Genomic DNA, 21604 nt, shown 5'->3' on the forward strand with positions numbered 1-21604 from the left:
GTGGTAAATTCAAAACTTGTGATAGTCTCACATGAGTCACATCATTGTTTTCAAGTATATAGGTCAGTAAAATGTCTGACGTAGTGAGGATGACGAGAAACTTTACTCAAAAGTCTTCTACTTGATCAAGTAACTAGACATTAGAACTAACTAATGCACCACACAGACCAACGACTTTCGAATTCTATCAAGGTTTGTTTTTAACTACTACCAATCAACGACCTTTGAACGTATTTTGTGATGAGAAACATCACATAGGATGGGCCAGTTGAACAAAGCTATAACAGCAATCCGAAAGATTTATGAAAAGAGGAAAAAAAATAATCGACATTTTTTGAAGAAAAGATGGTCATTTGATTAATTGGGAGCTCTTCTCATGCAGGGGTTCAATCAACGATTTGCTTGGCTATAATCCAAACGTCATTGCAACAAATTGGTCGTCTACAACTCCTAATATGTGAGTATTCCAGCATCGTCGTCATATTCGTCAATCAAGTATCAATGACAAATTAGCTATGCATGAAATTTTTGGAGATAAAAAAAGAAAAATATACTAAAAATAAGAAATTAGATAAACTAATTATTGACTCCGACGAGGAGCTAGATTGTTGCATAACTGTTATAATTTACCCAAAATCTTGAAGTAGGCATGCACCAAGGCCCTTTCTCTTCGACGATTGAGGCACATACTTCTCCATTTGCAGTATGCTAGAGAGGTACATTAGATGCATAAGTAACCTGTGAAACCCTTATTTGTACTTTGTAAAATGCTCAATCGATCAATGTTTCAGTTGTCAGCAGATTAAAGCCAACATCAAGATGAAGTGACTTGGTATAGCCTCCACCGACATCACTGCATTAAGTGGCAAGAAAGTAATATAAACTTCTCAACGCAATTTCTGCAAACTTGTAAGAAGCTTAATACGGTCTGAGATATATACAAATCAGTTAACCAAGCCGATTCACTTCAGAATAAGTGATGTATAATCCCTGGCAAAATTGATGGAAAATACACAATGCTCCACATCTGCATACTCTTCCAAACTGAAATCCACTATGAGTAATGCGATTGAGTTCAAGCTACTGGCGATTAGAGTGTGTTGTAACAAGTCAATATCGGAACTGCAAACATGAATAGAGATATCAGGCTCAAACTTTTTAAGTAAATAATCGTAATTCAAAACTGGAAGCAACTGGGATAGAGAAGACATACAGAAAAAAAGACAGAAGGATGACGAGTACTGATAACAGATACAAATACTGGTACAGGTTCGGATTCGGGTACGGGGACGGAAAACGGCGAGGTTTCAAGATTTTAGGAATGGGTACACCCATACAGGACACATATTGTATCAATATCGGGTACGGGTATGTGACCTAGATGAAGTACCAACATAGACGTCCATGATAGACGAAGTTTATAATAAGGCTCATGTTAAAGACGGTAAATATAGTTTAGAAAATAGTGGTCGAAGTTCAATCCTGAAGTGCCATAATTATGTTACAAATAAAGAGTGTGTTCACTAGGAATTCTTCTTATCTCTCACTGAAGCCTCTGTAGGAGATGTGATGAACGATCAAAATCAAACCTCCTACCAAGCTTTAACTAAAATTTGCGTGGTTTGCCTTATTGACCTTTAGTTTTTGTAGCATAAACAAGTCGATTAATGGCATAAAATAGAGTTTACGGATGTGAGAAAAATGATTAAGGAAAAACAAATGACGATATGATGGAATAGATGATTAAATCACCGATTACAACCAAGTGACACTTTTGAGAGAATGGCACTCTCCTGTCAAAACTAACTGACTATTTTTCACCAATATTCAACATGCCCACTTTCTCCCTACTCTCCTCTATTTATAGAAGATTTTTTCCTTTTCTCCTCTAACTAGACTTAGTTCCTTATTTATCAAGCTAACCCATAACTTACAAACTAATTTGTATTACCAAAAGTGCCTCCTCCCCCTAGGCCAATCTATTACAAAGGCAATCAGCCCAGGATTACATTTCATTCCAAATCGAGAACGACTAATTAAATGATGGACCAACATAGCTAAAACGATGCACGACAATGAAGTCAATCTAGCATATGTCGGTCGGTGCAAGGTGCATAAGATTGTGTTGTCCTGATGGCTACACTGGCAGCTTTGACGACTGACGATTATAGAAATGGACAAAACCTGATGAGACTCCTGTAAAGAGAAAAGAAGAGAATGATAGTCAGATGCTTCGGTCCTTTGAAACAGATGGGAAGACTATGATACTGAGGATTGAGGAAGGGGTGAAAATTGGAATAAACCCCAAGGTCTCCTCAAGCATTTCGACCTATTCATCCTTACCAGTAGCGCTATGGCCATATCATTGTTAGTATTGCTTTGCGTTGCGCAGAAAGGCTTAAATTCACTTGCGCATATTGTTGCTCTATTTTGTCCTGTAATCGATGTAAATACATTGGCTTAAACTACTTTTCATGAGAGTTTTATTTGTCGTAGCAAATGCATGTGTTTGTCCCAAACAACAACGTAATGTGCGATGTGCTACGTGCACTAAGTAAATGAGTCTTCTTCACTCGGCATGCGAAAGTACCATTCTTTGGGGGGCTAACATAATTCCGTTTGTGATAAAAAGGATTGTATATAGATTAAAACCTATTCAAAGCCTCTTCTATATATTACTTCCTAATTCCTCCGTTTCAAAAATACTTGCTACATAGAAAAAGTTGGAAGTGTTTTTAGAAAGGTAGAGAGATAATGTGAGGGCCCATCACTTTTAGAATAAACAAACATTTATCGAGGAAAAAGTATTATTTTAAAGGAGAAAATGGGGCACTACCAACTTTAATGGGGCGTTTGATTTCCACAAGGTAAAGGGAATGGAATCGGGGTAGACGGGGAAAGGAAACAAAAACCCTTTGATTCAAAAGTTGTTTGGCTGGTAACTTGGCATATATCTCTTCCACTTTCTTCCTCCTCTCAACATTCCTCCACCATTACTGCCTCCCCTTCCCCGCACCAGCAACTGCCCCCTACCCCAGCACCGTAGGCGACACCGTTGCCAGACACCGCCATTGCTTCCCCTTCCCCACCCTGGCAACAACCCCCTACACAGCCGCAACCGCCTTTCTCTCTATTTATCCTCTTTTATCTCACCACTTCCTTAAAGTTCAAATTCGAGGTTTAGATAGTCGAATTCAACCAATAAAAACTTCAAATTTGAAGTTTTTATGGTCGAATTTGACCTTCTAAAGCCATAATTAATGATAAGAAGAGGTTTCCCCATCCTTACTCTTCCTTTTTTTTTTTGTTATTTTAGGGTTGTATAGGGTGGGTGGTGGTGGGTTTTTTCTCGAATGCATTATGGTATTTCAGTAGAAGGAAGGGGTTGTTGCGGTTTTCTAATGGGTGACGTTGGGTTCTCGAGGTGGTGGGTTGGGTGGTTTGTGGTGTTTCCTGGGTTAGTGTGGTGCTTGCGTGGCTTTAGATGGTTGTTGCGGTGCTTGCATGGTCAGGTGGTGTTTACGGTGCTTGTGGACTTGCGGTGGCTTCAGGTGGTGCTACGGTGGTTCTTGTGCTTGCGGGTGGTGGTTGCGGTGGCTTCAAGTGGTGGATGCAGTGGCTTAGTGGTCGTGGATAGGTTTTAGTGGTGGACTCAGGTCGTGGTGGTGGAGGTGTTGTGCGAGTCAAGTGGTGGTGTGGTGGAGTGGGGTGGTCAAAGTGGTCTAAGGTGTAGAGGAGAGGAGTTTGTGGGTAAGTGAAACCCTAGGGCCTAGGGGGGAGGGGGGAATCAATGTAGAGGAGTTTGGGGGTAACAAAGGGGTAAAGGGAATGATTAAAATGGCTTGCCAAACAAGATATAAGGGAATTAGAGTTGTTTCCCTTTCCCTTTCTTTAATCCCCTTAAACAAACGCCCCCTAAGGGTAATTTAGAAAGTTTACGGGTAAAAAAAAGTCCATTTATGGTGTGTAGCAAATGTGACATTTTAAATTTAGGGAAGTGTAGCAAGTAACAGGAAATACTTTTTGAGTGCAAGTTGGTACAATCCATGCTACAGTTGGAAAGGGGAACTATGTATTATCATGAGAAAACTTGAGCTAAGCTCGTAAACCTTATGAAGGTCTTTGTGAAGGCGTCTAGCTTACCTAGACCAAAACCTAGACCAGCCATACAAATTCAACACAAGAAATAGACTAGGGAAAATTAGAGCATTATAGACGTGTGACATCCCCTTTTCCATGACACACTCTTAAACTCAAAGTCATAACCAATCATGCATTATTCAATTCAAATGGCACATCAATCTTCTAAAACTTCTTGCCTTATACACTTCCCACCATCTTCATTAGTCAGCACAGGATATACCACGATATACATTCTCTACGAATTAAAAGTTATCACAATTAGAGGCTCTTCAATGCTTCATCCTAATCGAAACTCGTGATTCCACCAGGGAAAAAGAATGTGGCGGCGGTCGCGATAACGGTCACGTTTTCGCGCGAACAGCCCGTAACGGTCAAATAGAACGTTTCGAGGCCATCGCGGCGTGGATTTTTTGGAAAAATTCACTTAAGTGGCAATTTCATTTTGTTTTATGTTTTTTCACTTTATGTTGTGTCTAATAGTATTATAAACACTGTTTGGGATATTTACAAATATATTTTAAACTTATTTTTTTATTTATTTGCTGTTTGTAGTTTTGTTATTCACTACAAGGCTTATTAATCGATAAGTAAACTGGATAATGCTTTCTTTTTAAAAAAAAACCTTTGTTTTTACTGAAAAACCAATTTAAAAGATCTGGGAAAATGGACAAGTGTTGAATTCTTGAATAGATAGAGGAGAAAAATAAGGTTTTGGAAAATTACAGTTGTAAAAGAAATTGCTGTTAAAAAAAGGTTTTATAAAAGAAAAGGGAAAAAGGAGAAAACTCATGCACGTGATAACCATAGACAGCATGTCTTCTGTTTGACCAACTAGTACGGCCTATGGAGTAATAAAACAGAAAAAGAAAAAAAAAAAAGAAGAGAGAGAAGGAGAAACGAACGATATATGAGTGGGAGAAGCAAACTTACCTAAGAAACTCTCACCGGCAGATACAATGCCAGAGCCGACTGGACATCTCTTGCTGGCATATTCTGCCTTGACAGACAACGTAGTGGCTCACAATTGCATCCATCTGTGTCACATATTAGGGTTTCTATGAAGGTGGGATCTAATTTAGGGTTTAAAAGAAGTATTTCAAAGAAATTAATTGAGGGGTTTTGATCGAAATTGAGATTTCATGATCAGGTAAGATTTAAATTTTCAGTTTTAAGTTAGATCTAATGATCACGAGCCTCTTTTCTCTTTCACTTCTTCTTCCTTTATCTTTTTCAAATATAACGGGCATTCTTATATAAAACCCGTTACAGAACGGCATTCCACCAAACAGAACGGCATCGTGGCGAGTTTCGTGTGAATTTTAACTCCCGGCGTTATAACGGTGTTTCTCGGAACGATGGGTCTGAAATCCGTTACCAAACGGACGAGTTTTTGATCCCTGGATTCGACCAATCCAACCGAAGGATAGCTACTCAGGTTACCTTAACTATAAACATGATCATGTGCACATGCACTTTACATGGAAGCGACAATCTATGACGTCTTTGGGTTGTATTCACCAAATCTGCTATCATTAGTGAATCGTCCTCAAATAACCACTATCTACAAGAATACATCAATTGATAGTAATTTAGACCGCCCTCGTTACTCAGGTCATTTTTTCATTTTCAGATCCATATTGAACGTTTATTGTCCAACAGTATCATCCATTCTTCAATGTTCTTTACTCACAGATAATTTCATCTTCCGTTCCCCCCCCCCCTCTCTCTTTGATGAATTCATCGACATAGCACCAACTTTTACACCCTACACTTGTGACTACAACACATCAGAACGCAAAAATGTTATCAAGATTTTGCTACTTCATACTTTGTAGTATTATTACCAGAATTATACATAAAGATGAGATAGCGCAAAGCAGTTACATTTTCTCAAATGTAGAGAAAATGTTGTCAAATGCTTCAAGAAAGAAAAAAAGACAGGTTACAGGATGAATTACGAAAAGGTTGGATGGCTATCGCAGAGAAAAAACATGGATACACAAAAAAAAAAAAAATGGTCAGCATACTAGATAGAAATTACCTAAATGTTAATTTCCAGCTGCTGACTTTCTCTGTATAACCAAGTCATCAGCAGAGTAGTAATCTGCAATCAGCCTGTACATATATGATGGATTATGCCCTCCTCTGCAAAGGAGGCAACATTAGGTCAGAAGCCTAAGAAACAAAGTATTTAAGGAAGTAAATAGAAGAAAAAAAAAGAGCTAAAGCCTAATGGAATAAAAACCGACAACACAACTCATTAAGACCAGCTGACATTGCAAAAGGAAAAAGTTGAGAGGATCTCCATTCAATTACATAACAGGTGATTTTGTAGTAAACCTGCACATGTCGCTGTTCTGTACCGTCATCTTGTACTATTGAAGTTTACCAAACATCCCTCAAGTTAATTCCACCCAAAGAACACACATTGACTCCAGTATGGATTCTCTATCATTCTTCACCCTTCCTCAGAGACATCAATATTGGCAATACTTACATACTTTAAATTTTTAAGTATACGAAGAGTAAAGGTGAAAAGGATAGATTTTGATGATGACCTTCAACTTTCTTTTATAAGTAATAAATAATTAAATTAGACAGACACCATGGGTGTCACTACTCACCCATGTACAAAAAGAGCAGCATTATTATAGAAGTGCTGCTGTTAAGAGAAGGATATCCCTGATTGAACTAAGCACTCTTTATTTTCAAGAGAAAATACTTGCAAGAGCAAGTGTTATACTGCCTGTAGGGTACCCATCGCTGGAAGGCCACCTATTCACGCACTCTTTGATTTTGTTGAGAAATTACCCCCCAATGCTTACACTGATGAACTAAAATTGTAATTACTTTTCTTGCATCTTACCTCACATATGACCAGTATGCGCACTTTCCATGTACAACTAACTGTTACGAGACTACAGTGTCATTAACTTGGGAAAGATCATGCTCCTATATAATGTTGAACCGTAAAATCAACTCAACAATTTCTCTATAAGCCCACAACCTTGGTCAAGTGTTTTCATATTGCAAGATCTTTGGGTAGGGAAGGGGGAAAGCATGGATGGACCAAAAAAGCTATCTCTATTATATAAGGCAACACATGGGGGACACCAAAAAATAGAAGAAGGAAAAAAAGAAGAAAAAAAATAGAGGATAACTAACTGTTTAATTTGAATGAAAAAAGGGGGAAAAGTAGGACATTTAAACTGAACATCAGTTTTTTGAGAAAATAAAATGTAAAGACAGTTTTTCTACCCAATTAATTTTATTTTCTACTTCATTTGTTATCACACGTTATCGCACGCATTGCGTGCATGTAAGACTAGTTTCAAATAAAATCACAATCAACCTAGCCTAACAAGCCAAAAAAAACACAAGCATATGCAAAGTACAGAGCACATAGCATCAATCTACATAAAAATTTGAGTAGCATAATTCTAGAATTTCAAAATACAATGAAAAACAACAAAGAGCTTACGTGTCAGTGATAAAGAGGCTGACAAGCTTTGGTGGCACATAATCAAATGCAGGGTTGACAACATGAAGGAGCGGTTCACCATTGCCACTTCCAAAATCTAAACAGTCTGAGAACTCTCCAAAATCAAGCAAATCAGATGGGGACTTCAGCTCATTCAGCAAGACCTCTGGATTGTGAGGATACAAGGGGCATAACTGTCACAAGTAACCCACAAAGCACAACAACTAGTGAGCTATATGAATCGCACGAAAAAGCAAATGCAAAGATGCAAGAACAAAAATGTTAGCAGGTAATAGAACATATATAATTTTCTAAATGAGTAGCTTTGCCAATTTGCAAGACAGTTCACATTATTTCTTAGCACACTATAAGTCAAAATTATCAGCGCCAGTTTATTCACCAGTTTTCCAGAAAATGAAACAGAACAATGCAAATAAGACAGAAATTGAATGTTGATCGATGCATCACACTGCTTAACAGAATACAACCCTCTTCCCCTTCAACACCAAGCCTTCATATACAAACCTTGCCTCTTCCACCCCCTCTTCCACCCCTTCCCGCAAAATAAGCAATTGAGAACTAATTCCCTCTTTCTGCCATCTCTTTAACTCTATCGATCTAAATAAATGTACATGCATAAGTTGATCTAAATCACATTGGTGTAACATTATAGTACATAAATGTCTTATAATAGAAAATCATACTTTAAAAACCATTTGAATGGATCTAGATGGTTAGAGGAGTGATTGAGGAACATTTTATCAAAAACCATTTGAATGGATCTAGATGGTTAGAGGAGTGATTGAGGAACATTTTATCAAAAACCATTTGATAATACTAAGAAGTTCGCCTAATATTTTAACAATTTGGTTCAAGATTTGTCTTCATATAGAAAAGGTGGTCAAATGAGGAAGCGAAATAATTGTTCAAAGAGAGACGTCAGACCTCGGAACCAATTTTCACCTTTAGTTATCAAAATTGAGTTCACATGATTATTCTCAGATCACATAATATTAATCTCTACATAAGCCCTACATCAACATAACATATTTCACGTTTTTCTCACTCATGCAAAATGCCATCAGCTGTTCAGCTATTATATTTTAGCCGCGAGTAGTATCTAGGGATTTCGACAAAATCCCAACATCGCTGATCATACTAGCATGTATCACATATCTATCTCCAACCAAAACAACCTCAAAGTTCTTCAAAGTAGATTGTGCTTAACCTTGTTTGATGCTCAATTGATAGATGTTACTTGAAACGTAGTAACTATTAATTCATTACCCTGTTTCTATTGATAAAAAGCCTTGAAGAACAAAGATACAAACATGTTAGGAACTTAGATGTTGGGACTAAAGCCCCAATATTGGCAAAGCTACACTATAGCTGCCACTAACATTACCGCCCTAAAGTAATGGCATCAATCTCAAAATCACCCGCTGAAAAGATTCAATTGTACAATCTGTATCTCCTTAATCACATTTCCATAACCACCCTTTACAATTAATTGTGCAATCAACTATTAAATAATCACATACTAGAACCCTGATTATATAATATATAACCTGATACAACATTGTCAAAGCCTTAATCCGAATAAAATTGAAGCCAATTGCATAGCTTAGAAAAATAATCTCCAGTGGCCATCCACATGGATCCATTACCTCTACTTTATGCTCCTACATACCCAGTTTTTTCATACAACTATTTCTTTGGCCTCCCTTGACTTTTTTTAAATCCCCAAAATCTCCACTACCGTTATTAGAGCATCTTCTCACCGAAATCTGACATGCCCAAACCAACATAACTGGTTATTTCTTATCCAATTCTCAATATTTGAACTCCAACCTTGTTCTAGATATCTACATTTTGAATTCTATCACTCAAGGTGATTCCACTCTTCGATATCTAATATACGAATCTTAGCTACCCCACCTTACTAATATGATCAAATATATATGTCTAACATGCCAACCCATACGATAATGTCAATTTAATAGTCGTCGTACAAAATTGTCCCTTTAACTTTAGAGATAATCCTATGTTAGCATAACTCTTCTCTAGTACCATAAAAATCATGAACAAATCATTCTTCCTCACCTTGTAATATTCCATCATTTGCCTGATAATATGTACGGCTTCTATAGTAGACCACTCTAACTTCAACCCAAATCAGTTCTCTAAAATGCATGTACATTTTCTAAAACTTTGCTCTATCACACTTTTCCACAATTTTATGGTGCAGGTGTATGACTCGTGAGTTTTATCCCCAAGTAATTTTAACACCAGCATCTCCTACATTCTTATTAGTTGGTATTCTAACCAGGAACTTTTCCTCCAATTTTGCAATGTCTTGTTTGTCCTCCAGAACTTGTTAAATAACTCTCTTAGCCTGGTAATACAAAATTAACAACCTTTCCTAGCCAACTCCAAACCTCAATAGGAACACCATTTGGGCAACAATTTTCCTCAATTTCATTCTCTCCAATGCCTTCTCTATTTATTTTCATTTTTTGCTAAATTCATCAGATATAAATAAAAACCGAATGTAACATATAAAAAAACATAGCCATAAAAATTCTATAAACCCCCTCCCAACCCCAACGCTGACAACCCTAAATATCCCTCCCTATTTCTCTCTTACCAATTATCCTCACCCTCATTGATGAAGGCCCAACTCCATTACCTCCCCACATCCAGCCTCCTTCCCGTGTTGTGTCTCTCTCTCTCCTCTTTCTTATCTCGAATCCTTCCAAGGACGCTGACACGATTCAAATTGGACCCATAAGTAACCTTCGGTTGTCGAATATATCCATCAAATAAAGATTCAACAAAGGACAAATTTTGTTGAAAAAACGATTCATCGATAAGATTATCTGATTCTTTTTTCTGTTTTCCTTTTTCCGTTTGCCATGAATTGATGAAGATTTAAGGTGCATGTTATGGCGATTTTGGTTCTGGGGTGATGGTGGGAATCACAAGGTTAGCTAGTGGGTGAGGAGAGAAAACAATAGGGGATGGAAGAAGGGGTTGGGTTGAGGTTGGGCTGGGGAAGAGGATGCCAGAAGATGGCAAAGATACGGAGCAAGATGTCATAGGGCAGGCTAAGGGGGGCAGCCTTTATGTAATCTATGGCCAGTGAAAATTAAACAAATGGTCAGAAACATGAGATTAAGACAGTTAGCGAATGTTAAAAAATGTCCAACGAGGAAGCCTTTACGGTTTTATGGCCAAAATTGAGAAAATCAGAAAATTTTGCTCAGAGGAGAAGTAGATTCAATCATCCTAAGAACCTACAAGTGTTCAACATAATGCAAACGCTCTATAACCATAAATTCTAAGAGGGGATCCAGAACAAATCACCTTGTGACTTCCAGCTACTACCACAAACGGGACAGCATGTCTTTGAGCAGCAAGAGCAACCATATTCAAACCAACAGGGGCAACCAGTCCACCGTTAGCCATAATGGCATGAGCTCCAACAATGACCTTCAAACAGGGAATTCAAAATTGTTGAATTTCGCTACATTCGAAAAGTAATATATGCATACAAATAGATGTAAGGGAGCAAATATACCATGTTCACTCGAGATATCATGGCAAAAACAGCAGAGTCAGTGATTACGGTGGTCTGCAGACCTCTTGCCACTAATTCTTTGGCAAGAACATGCCCTTGGTACCTAGTTCCAATGCGGCAGCAAAACATTAAGCAAAAACTTATCTCGACATAATATTATCTACTTTTTTTAATATATTAATAGCCCTCTACATCTCTGCCAATTCCCAATGTCCCTACAGTTGACAGCGTAAACAAATAAAGAATCCACAAAGAATTATAGTTTCACTGCAGCTTCAGGTAAACCTTATCATTTCCATAAAGATATAATTTGATATTAATCTCTATTATATAAGGGAAGAGGGGGACACCAAAAATGGTAAACCCTTTTATACCCTTAAATAATAAAAAACAAATTCACTATATTTTACCAATATATCTTCAATTAACAAAATATTTACATCATCCTTGATTTATTGGTTTTCAAAAAACAGAAGAAAAATATACAATTTATTTTATGAACAATTTTTCGTATATATTATTACATAATTGACCTTTTATTTGTTTTCACACGCATCGCGTGCATATAGGACTAGTGATATTCCATAGTAATTGACCTCCATGCATAAAAATTATCTATTGACATTTATAGAGGAATCAGAAGCGATGTCAAGGAAGAAAAGGATAGATAAAGAAAAGACAACAAAAAGCCAATTTTCGGAAAAAAAAAAAAGAGTCCGGTTCAGTAGTTTCATAATTACAACAAAGCTCCCCTATTTTAAGGAAAATCCTAATACTAATAAGAACATATTGAACACAGGATTCAGATCACAGTTGCATTTACAGGCAATGAGAGCAATGAACTACTATATTTTATCCTATTTTTCCTTTAAGAGAAAATGAAGCTAGGAAGTACCTTGGAGCACCTTCTGCCACAAAAACCCTAAATGATCTTTTTTTCTCCTTTGCTGCACAGAGAAATTCCATCACTGTTCTTGAGCGTCCCAAAGTTAGTATCACCTCACTGCAAAATTTCGCGTAGTTCAATGAGCAGATAGCACAGGCTGGGTTTGAATGATGATAGCACATAGATTAATGGAAGTTTTTGAATTAAAAAATTGCATGTTAAGTTCACATAGTGGAACATACAGTAATGTCCTTTTGCATTTTCCTCACGAGAGCCTGAGAAAGATGGTTACAAGGAACACTGGGAAATAGGCATAATTAGTGCACACAGCAAAGGATGCATGCTGTTATTGTTTGTGTAGGTACTCATGAGTCATGATAGCCATTTGAGTCACATAGGCAGAGAAGCACGGTAAAAACTCATCAAAGACATTTGAGCCACATAGAAACATAATGAGCACCTATATTACTCGGGCTCTTTATTCTACTTCAACTACCCATGTCCGTATGCCGGATCCTTGGCACTCCAACATGAAAGTGGACATATCGACACTTCCATTTGGGCCAAAATACAATGGAGTTTTTCATAGAACAGCTGAGTGAAACACTTGGACACCTAGAGTCTACCTAACATAGCTGAGAACAGACAGGAAGACATTGATTCTTGCATTACATTGGATACAAACCGATTTGAATATAGTTTACAGCCAATGGATCAAGCGAGCTTATAAAAAATATACAAAGAGAAAGTACAAACAGGCCAGAGTCCAAAATCTGTAGACAACAAGAAGGCAACAAAACTAACAAACTAAAATGACATTATATTTATCAATATCATATGCCAGATGACTTTTGATTTCTTACTTCACAACTAATTAACCATCAACAAAGCACTGAAAGTAATAGACCCTTTGTATAGGGTCTCTCAACTCTAAGCCAAAAAAAATTGGTCACTTGCGTCAAATATAAAAATTGAAATGACTGCTTAAAGATGACAAACCAAAGCATTTGATACGAAACATTGAGTAAGATACAAGAACATACTTTTGGTGAATGTGCTCGACCGCTTGCTCAGCAATCTGCTCATGGCAAGTAGCAATATCCTGAATGAGATCATTGATTGCTTCAATGACATCATGCTTTAGTTTCCGGCTCCTGGAGCCTTTATCAGCAGCTACAGACAGTCACTCATTAATAACTAGACGTAGCAGATATAGTAACTCCACATTATATAACAAAAGCACAATTCTCCCACGCCATTCTAAAACTCTCTTCTCTGTATTAATGTCCAGATTACAGAAACAGAAAATATATCGAATCCCTCCAGTAAAACAGCTTTCAACTCCAACCCTATGTCCCATATCTAGCCAGCGTTTCTATTTCATTTTTATTATGATTAGTAAAGATAATTTCAAATTTGCAGGTTCAAATTGACTCAGCCACACAGCCACTCAGGTAACCTTAATCTTGGTTAAGTATAGTTCCAAGAATTGTACCATCATTTCTCTGATTACCTCCCTTATTAGTGCCAGTGCACTTTTGCTCTCTTTCTTCGGAGACAGCTCATCAACCTTTATTCTTATTACCAAGAACATCAACATAAGCCTCAGAATTACCCCAATACCTAAAAGTCTATAATAGTTTATAACGTTAATTGGAGCCATAGGGTACTAATGACACTCTAGTTTCCCACAAGGAGAAATAGAACTGTCCTAAATCAGGATAAACATAAGGATTTCAAGATCTAAAATTCTAACTTGTAAAAAAGGAACTTTATCTGATACAAGCAGGTTAAAGGCTCCAATGTAAAGCATAGAGAAGGGAGTAAGGTCTCCAGTAGCAGGCAGGAGCTTATAGTCACCACCCAAAGGAGAACTCCAAGGTCATATTGGAAGCTTTAGACCCTGCTGTATTTAGATTTTAATTCTATTATTTACTTTTTTAATTAACTCTCTAACAGCAAGATGCCTCAAATTTAAGATTTGAATGTTGACTTGTAGATTAAGAAAGAGTTTAAAGCTCTGAATTCACATTTGATTGAATCAATCGAGACACTAATTAAGGAAGGTTATGTAGTGAAAAAAAGATCTGTCAGTGAGGTCATCTAAGCTGGCCTGACAGAATCTGCAAGGGTTAAGCTTGCTCACCTGGTCAATGTGTATCTTAAGAAGTATGATCTTATGTCTTCGTGACCCAAGTTGTTGTTTAGCCATATTTAACTTCCAAAAAGAGATATATTCTTAGTACAAAATTTAACAAGTGAGTTGTTTTCAAAACAAGATACTTAATACAATAATTGAGAGTAAACACAATTGAAAAAAACTCAGCTTAAAAACCTTTAAAAAAAAAAAAGGGTAATGGACACGGTTATATTCTCCCCAAGCGAGGTTTCCTATCTTGTTTTTCAATTTCTTTTAGCCCGTCAACTATGGGAAAATACAAAAACAATTAGTTCAGAGTGTCACTGATGTCTGCATGATCCATCACATAGCTATGAGAAAAGACACGTTTACGAGGAAACGAAGGGACAACCACGGTAAGCTACATATACCTATAGCACAACTTACATTTGCTTTTCCCTTCAGTATCACCCCCGGATGAAGAAGGACGGGGAACAGCAGTAGCATCAGGTATATCCTCAAGAAGAGTCTGCAATGATGGTGGGCGCAAAGTGCTCCTTGATGCAGCAGCTACAGCGGCTGCAGACAGGACAGTATGATCATGTTTTTCATCATCTCCAACATCATCATCACTTCCAACTGAAATATTCAGGTCGCCTATAGCCGCAGTTGTAAGAGATAAATCCTCCTCCCTAATAATGTGCAGAACCCTCCTGATAATATTACCGACAGCAAGCTCTGCAGTTCAATTTAAATCAATGTCGTAATGACTCGTAGATGATGTATTAAATTGCAACACTTTCTGGCAACGAAGCGCAATCATGCAAGGAGATGGTAAAAAAGGTGCAAGAAGCAATGTTGGGCACCTAATTAAGCAACAGACACTTCAAGTTCTTTTCCCTACTTTCCATTTTCATTTTTCCTTTTGACTAAGTTCTATATTACGGAAGGGTGATAGCACGTGGAATCTACCTAAAGCATCAAATTCGAAGACATATGTGTCAGGAACCTCCTATATGAGGTGGAAGCATACGCATCCATGGCTAGGCAATGCATAAGAGGGTTAGGAGGCAATGCCGAAGGGTCAATCCATAGTTGTGTAAGTTTTTTTTTCTTTTACTTTAGTTGCCTGAGAGAGACACGTGCCAAGGAGGGTAAAAAGGGCCACTAACGAAAACAAACTCGTCAAGTTAAAACACAGTCTACAGATATAACTTCACAGACATCAACATAACATGACGCAAAGAAAAAACTTAGGTTCTCATGTTTCACTACAGTCCAGCATTCTCAAATAGTTCAATCATACATACTTCGCATTACATTCCACTTATTGTTAGATGCACCATTTTAAGATATCAGCACTAGCATTACACATGAAGCCAAGACACGGTTATAAAATTGTACTTCCTCCGTTTTGTTTTAAATGAAACATTTGCTTTTTCACATAACCCAACACGAATCTTTAATCATCAAGAACTTTAGTTGTGTACACATATAAAAATATAAAAAAGTTATAATTTGATAGTATACATCGAGACGAATCTAACAAAATCCCACTTGACTATGTTTTTCTTTATATAATTGCGATAAATTGGACTTGAAATTGATCAATAAATAGTATCATTTCACCCAATGTTTCATTTAAAATAGAACGAGGAAGTATAATCCTTATGATTACCTCGGCCAAAATAAGAGTGCTCAAAGCTCAGACACATAATGTACATAGGATAAGAGGCGTACCGACAGGGTTCGCAGCAATTAACTGCTCGCCGACAGTATTTATAGCACTAATAAGCGATCCGGCCTGGTTCGTATAAGGAATCCTGTGCTGAGAAACAACTGAACGAAGCAACTCTGCTGTGTGCCTTGCTGTGGCCTGTGACCCCTCAATTTTGCTAAAATTGGAATTCAGAAATTCGTAAACAAAAGAATACTCTACATTTTTTTTCCAATAATATTGAATAACATGGTAAAAAACTTACCGTTTCCTAAGTTTGTTAACAAAATCATTAACAAGAGCTTGTATGTCCGGCATTATTACCTAAACATGAAAGATTTGAGCACATATAAAGTTACGAAATTCTGAAACCTAAACTATATTATAACAATTGCAATTTGCTATATGAAATAAATTACAAAGGAAATATTACATGATACTATGATCGGAAGCAGCAAAACGCCTAATTTCGAAGTAAAAGAAAAACCTAAGTTAGTCGAACCTGTAGAAAAAGTTGAGGTTTATCTATCTGTGTTGGTTGATGTTGGTCGAGTCGTCGTTGCTTCGCTTTGAGTTCGGCGCTGGTGAGTTGCTTATTGTTGCGTACTTGCCTGTGTCGTCTGTATTCTCTTGCTCTCCTTTTTTTTTCTTTCTAGTTTCTAGTACTAAAATTGATTCTGCCTCTATTCGAGTATCCGGTGTTGCCTAATTCAGAACCTTTTTGAACAATTTTTACTAATACTCCCTCCATTTATTTCTAATTGCTATATTTTATCATTTAGGATTGTCTATTTTTAATTGCTACTATATTTTTTCATTTAGGATTGTCTATTTTTAATTGCTATATTTTTTCTTATTTCAACAAATGGTAAAAAAAAGCCCCATCCACTTCCCATTAATAAGCCCAACAAATAAACCCAACCTCCTTCTTAAATACCCCGACCTCCCATAAGCAGTATTATATCTCTCTCCAAAACCCTAATGACCCATCCCCATCCGATTTCTCTCTCTTTCTGACGCCTCTTCTTACTCTCTGACTATCACTTTTCTCTCTCCTGTTCTTCCTATAATTGACGGATCTAGGGTTTTTTAGTTGTAATCTCTCAAAAAAAAAACCTAGATTAATTATCCTTGCGTTGTTGCGATTTTTGTGAAACCAATTTTTTGGATTTTTGAGTTCCTTTGAATCCCCTGTTCTTGTTGTGTTTTCATGGATGCTTTAATCCCGAATTCAGAGAAAATGTTGTTTGACTTGCTTGATTAGTTTGATTGTGAAGCAAAAAAAAAAGTTAGGGTTGCAAAAAAAGAAGTTGGATCTGGGTAATTTTTGTTGGTCTTGCGGTGTGCCTACAATTAAACCACCAGATCTGGTGTTTTCTCGTCCAAAATTGGAAGAAAAGCCATAAAAAATTGAAAAACTCCCCTCCTGAAGGTTTCGAATCATGGTGATATTATCTCATGTGGTTCAAAAACCATCAAGAAATGGTTTTTGAACATCCCCTACAATTTTTTGCGGGAGATCAGTCCACTCCTTAACTTAATCTTCGTTTAAATTTTTTTTTTACAATTTTTTGTTTGAATTACCCGTGGGATTGCTTTGGGAAACATGCTATTTGTTTGCATTTAGTTTGCATGTCTAGGATTTTGCTTTAACTTCATTTTTTTCATGTTTATGTTTTTAATTTAATTTGATCTAGTTTCATTTACTTTGATTTCAGTGGATTCGACTTGATTTATGTTGATTTTTGATGATTTGTGTTGATATTTGTTTATTTATGATGAGTTTTGATGATTTATGTTGATATTCGTTGATTTATGTTAATTTTTGATGATTTATGTTGATATTTGATTATTTATGTTGATATTTGTTGATTTATGTTTATTTATGTTGATTTTTTATTATTTATGTTGATATTTGATGATTTATGTTGATTTCAGTAGAGTTCACTTTATTTAAGTTCATTTCTATTTATTTATGTTGATTTTTTTCGTTTATGTTGATTTGTGTTCATATTGGTTGAGTTGGACTTTTTTTTTTGAGGGGTGGTTGAGTTGGACTTTTTTTTTAGGGGTGGTTGAGTTGGACTTATTTAAGTTGATTTGGAGTGAATTTAGTTGATTTATGTTCATATTGGTTGAGTTGGAGTGATTTGGAGTGAGTTTAGTTGATTTGAGTGGATCTGACTTGACTTATGTGGAGTCATGTTCATTTTCAGTTGATTTCAGTAGATCTCACATGCTTGATTTATGTGGATTTATGTGGATTTTAGGGTGCTTATGTTAAATTTTTCACTACACTTGATTTTGATGGATTTACGTTCATATTAGTAAATTTATGTTAACTTCACTTCATTTTAGTTAAGTTATTTTTGATTTTGGTGACTAAGCTTGAGTTAGGTTCATCTATGTTCTTTTTATTCTAGTTTGCTTTATTGAGTTACTGGTTTAAGTTTTTTTTTTTTTTTGGTGAAACTAGTTTAAGTTGATTAAGGTTCATCTATGGTATTGTACACTGAATTGAAATTGATTTATGTTGATTTAAGTTCATTGATGTTGATCTATGTTTATTTCACTTGATTTCACATGATTCATGTTGATTTTCTTTCATTTATATTGATTTATGTTCATTTATGTTTATTTCACTTGATTTCACATGATTGTAGTTTATTTATATTTGCTAATTTATGTGAACTATACTTTATTTAGGTTAATTGTAGGTTTATTTAACTTGATTGTAGTTTTATTTATGTTTATGTTTGCTGATTTATGTGGACTATACTTTATTAAAGTTCATTAGTTGATTATGTAGGTCATTTTACTTGCTTTGCACTTGTTTGTGGATGATTTGACTTCATTTCAGTTTACTTGTATAGTTCATTCATGCTTGTTTCTTCATATAATGCCTCAATTGACACATGTTCATTTCTGCTATTGTTTGTTTGAGGGGAATGGGTCATTAGGGTTTTGGAGGGAAGGAAGATGATTTTAACAATGAACCTCTTTGATTTGCACCTTCTACGTGGCTCTATTTCATTTGGGGCAAGGTAGTATTTGATTCTTACCTTGCTCATACAAAACCATTTCTCATCCACATGCACAACATTATACATATTGATGAATCTTGTTCATACAAAACCAAAAGACCTTAGTAAGCTTGTTCCACATCTACAATAGCCCTTACACGTGTCCTTTTCCTTAATAGAATAGCAATTAAGGGTGTTGGATCCAATTGAATCCTCTTTCTTCCACATCTACATGTCCTCTTATTATTGACATTAATGTTTGTGTTGTTATGGATTTGTTGTTCAACACATTTCCAAATTCTTTGGACTATCCACCTTAAAGTGTTGAAATTTGAGGGAATTTTTTTTCAATGTTCCACGTAGTAACTTGTAGCCATGTTCATTTCTTTGCACATGCTGTTATAACTTGTCTGCCACATTACCTCTCATTGAATTATCCATAGCATGACTCTTTCTTTTCTCTCTAACTACTCGTTATTTGTTCTTGTTGCTCATCTTCTGATGATGAATCTATCCATTGAAACTCTATGTCTACATATGAAGAATCACTTAACCATTCTTGCACTAATTCTTCATCCTCATTCACTTGCATTTCATTGAAGATGTTTTCTGTTGGAGATTTAGAGTATAGAGTAAGGTTTAATTCATGATATGTTTGTTTGAATTGATTGGTTATGGTGTCGTGATTCAAACAATGTATGAAGTACAATATGCTATATGAGTCGTGGTATGTTTACACACAAACTTGGGGATGTAAGTAGCAGCGTAGCACTCCGCGATCAGGGTAGCACCCCGCAACCTGGTGGACATCACAGCTCGCACCCTGCGAGCAGGCTCGCACTGGTGGAAGAATAAGCCTGCAAACTTGGCTTGAAGGTCAGGAAGTTATCGCATCACAAGACAGGGGTCACAACCCGCGACCGTAGCACCGCGCAGGGCTCGCGACGCACGAGCACAGTTGCAACTCGCGACTTACGTCTGTGATGCAATTTTGTGTGTTGTTAAACAGTTAACTCAAAGCATTGCATTATTTTGATTCGGTTTTTCTGAAGCAAAGGTTTATAGCATTGATACAAATATGAGGGCACTCATATGATGGAACATGGTTGAAAAAACTACTCTCATTTGCACACAAACTCTAAAGATCAAAATCAGAAATCCTTCATCATTACAAAATCTCACAAACTCATTCACAATTGATAGTGTTCATAGTAAGTATGACCACTATTGTTTCCTTTTTTCGAAGGTGAATTCCGTGAAATATGTGCTTTACGAATCGGGACGAAATATTACTTTTGGGAAAGTGAATCACGTCTAGAATATGGTTCATCTTGTGACCCTTGTTATTTTCGTAATTTCCCTAACATTTTCTTCATTTGGGAAATTATCAAGTGGCAGAGAATTCAGATCTAAGACCTCTCTATTATTTGGAATTGGATCTTTAAGATCAATTGTGGGTTGAACTTGTTCTCTTGGTTGAGCAGTTGTTGTTGAAGATGTAGAAGCTTTATCAGTTTAATTGTTTAGGGGAGCCATAACATTACTATGTATGCGAGACTGTAATACCCCGAATTCTTAACTAATTTATTATTTACTAATTATGTTTATTAGCTTAATTTTATCCTAACTATTTTTCGAAATGATCATGTTAAGGTTATTTTCTAAAATATACTACATTTAGTTTAATTATTTTAAAAGTTATGTTATGATGGTGATGATTTACTTATAATGTAGTGTATAGTTCTCATAACTTATTGACTTTGGAAAATCACCATGACCACACAACTCATCTTCTTCCTCAAGCTTCATGACCTTGCTCCCCAAGGCTTCTAGAACTCCTTGCTCCCCAATTATTCTTCACCATTAAGTCTTCATTAGTTTAATGGAGTTTTTCTTCCTAAAATCACTATAAATAGTGGGTTAATTTCACCATTTTTCATCCACTTGAAAATTACAAACTATAACCACAACCTCCATTTACACCATCAAATAAAAATCTGAATTTCCATTGATGTGTCGTATTCTTTTTGAGTACCCATGAATGGCCCTAAATACCCACTCTCTTTCTCCTTTAATTTTTGGTTGTCGTACTGTTTTTCCCCAATATCGTCTTCTTAAAGTCAGAATCTGCATATACTTCCTTCATGAAAGTTGTAGATCGTGAAAAGTTATTGAATTTAGACCCAAAAATCATCTGATTCGGAGTTCGGAGTAAAGAGTTAGACCCTCTGTAAGTTTATATTGTTCTAAGGTCCATTTTACTTCATAAAATAATCATACAACCTAATTATAGTATAATATAAATCACGACATAATCACTAATATTACATCTTTTATATATAAAATGGGTATCTTTGGTTAATTAAGTTATAGTTTCATGTTCGCATAGTTATAACTTAAGTTTATGTATTATAAAGTAATACTAATTAAGTACACTTGGATCTTTAAAGTATAATGTTAGTATGCTTAATCTATAATTAATTAATTATAATCTGTTATGTAATAATTATGTATGGAATAATTATAGGTGGATGTCCAACCTTTTACATTACCTAACCTTTGACATCCCCTCGTGACTTTTCGCATTACGTAACTTCTCCCATTATGTGTATATATATATGTGTACCCCATGAGGTGAATAAGATAACCTTATCT

General features: G+C 36.1%; 1 protein-coding gene across 3 annotated transcripts; it reads right to left on the bottom strand.

Moving 5' to 3' along the window:
- Positions 1-549: 549 nt before the first annotated feature.
- On the bottom strand, positions 550-16623 carry LOC104884434 (uncharacterized). Of its 3 annotated transcripts, XR_788726.4 has the most exons (12): positions 16429-16622; positions 16192-16250; positions 15950-16104; positions 14657-14947; positions 13134-13263; positions 12100-12207; positions 11205-11307; positions 10991-11116; positions 7625-7818; positions 6185-6288; positions 942-1122; positions 550-853 (listed from the first exon to the last, which is right to left on the bottom strand). XR_788726.4 is itself a non-coding variant. In XM_010669079.4 (11 exons), exons 2-10 carry the CDS (start codon positions 16242-16244, stop codon positions 6192-6194), a joined length of 1257 nt encoding a protein of 418 aa, XP_010667381.1. In that variant the 5' UTR covers positions 16245-16250; positions 16429-16622; the 3' UTR covers positions 550-1122; positions 6185-6191. The 3 variants fall into 3 exon arrangements, 2 of the variants coding, with proteins under 2 accessions (XP_010667381.1, XP_010667382.1); XM_010669079.4 differs by having other exon boundaries at positions 550-1122; XM_010669080.4 differs by lacking the exons at positions 550-853; positions 942-1122 and adding an exon at positions 1706-2196 and having other exon boundaries at positions 16429-16623.
- Positions 16624-21604: the final 4981 nt, after the last annotated feature.

The sequence above is a fragment of the Beta vulgaris genome, chromosome 1 (genome assembly GCF_026745355.1).
Source record: "Beta vulgaris subsp. vulgaris cultivar EL10 chromosome 1, EL10.2, whole genome shotgun sequence".
Taxonomy (NCBI): domain Eukaryota; kingdom Viridiplantae; phylum Streptophyta; class Magnoliopsida; order Caryophyllales; family Amaranthaceae; genus Beta; species Beta vulgaris.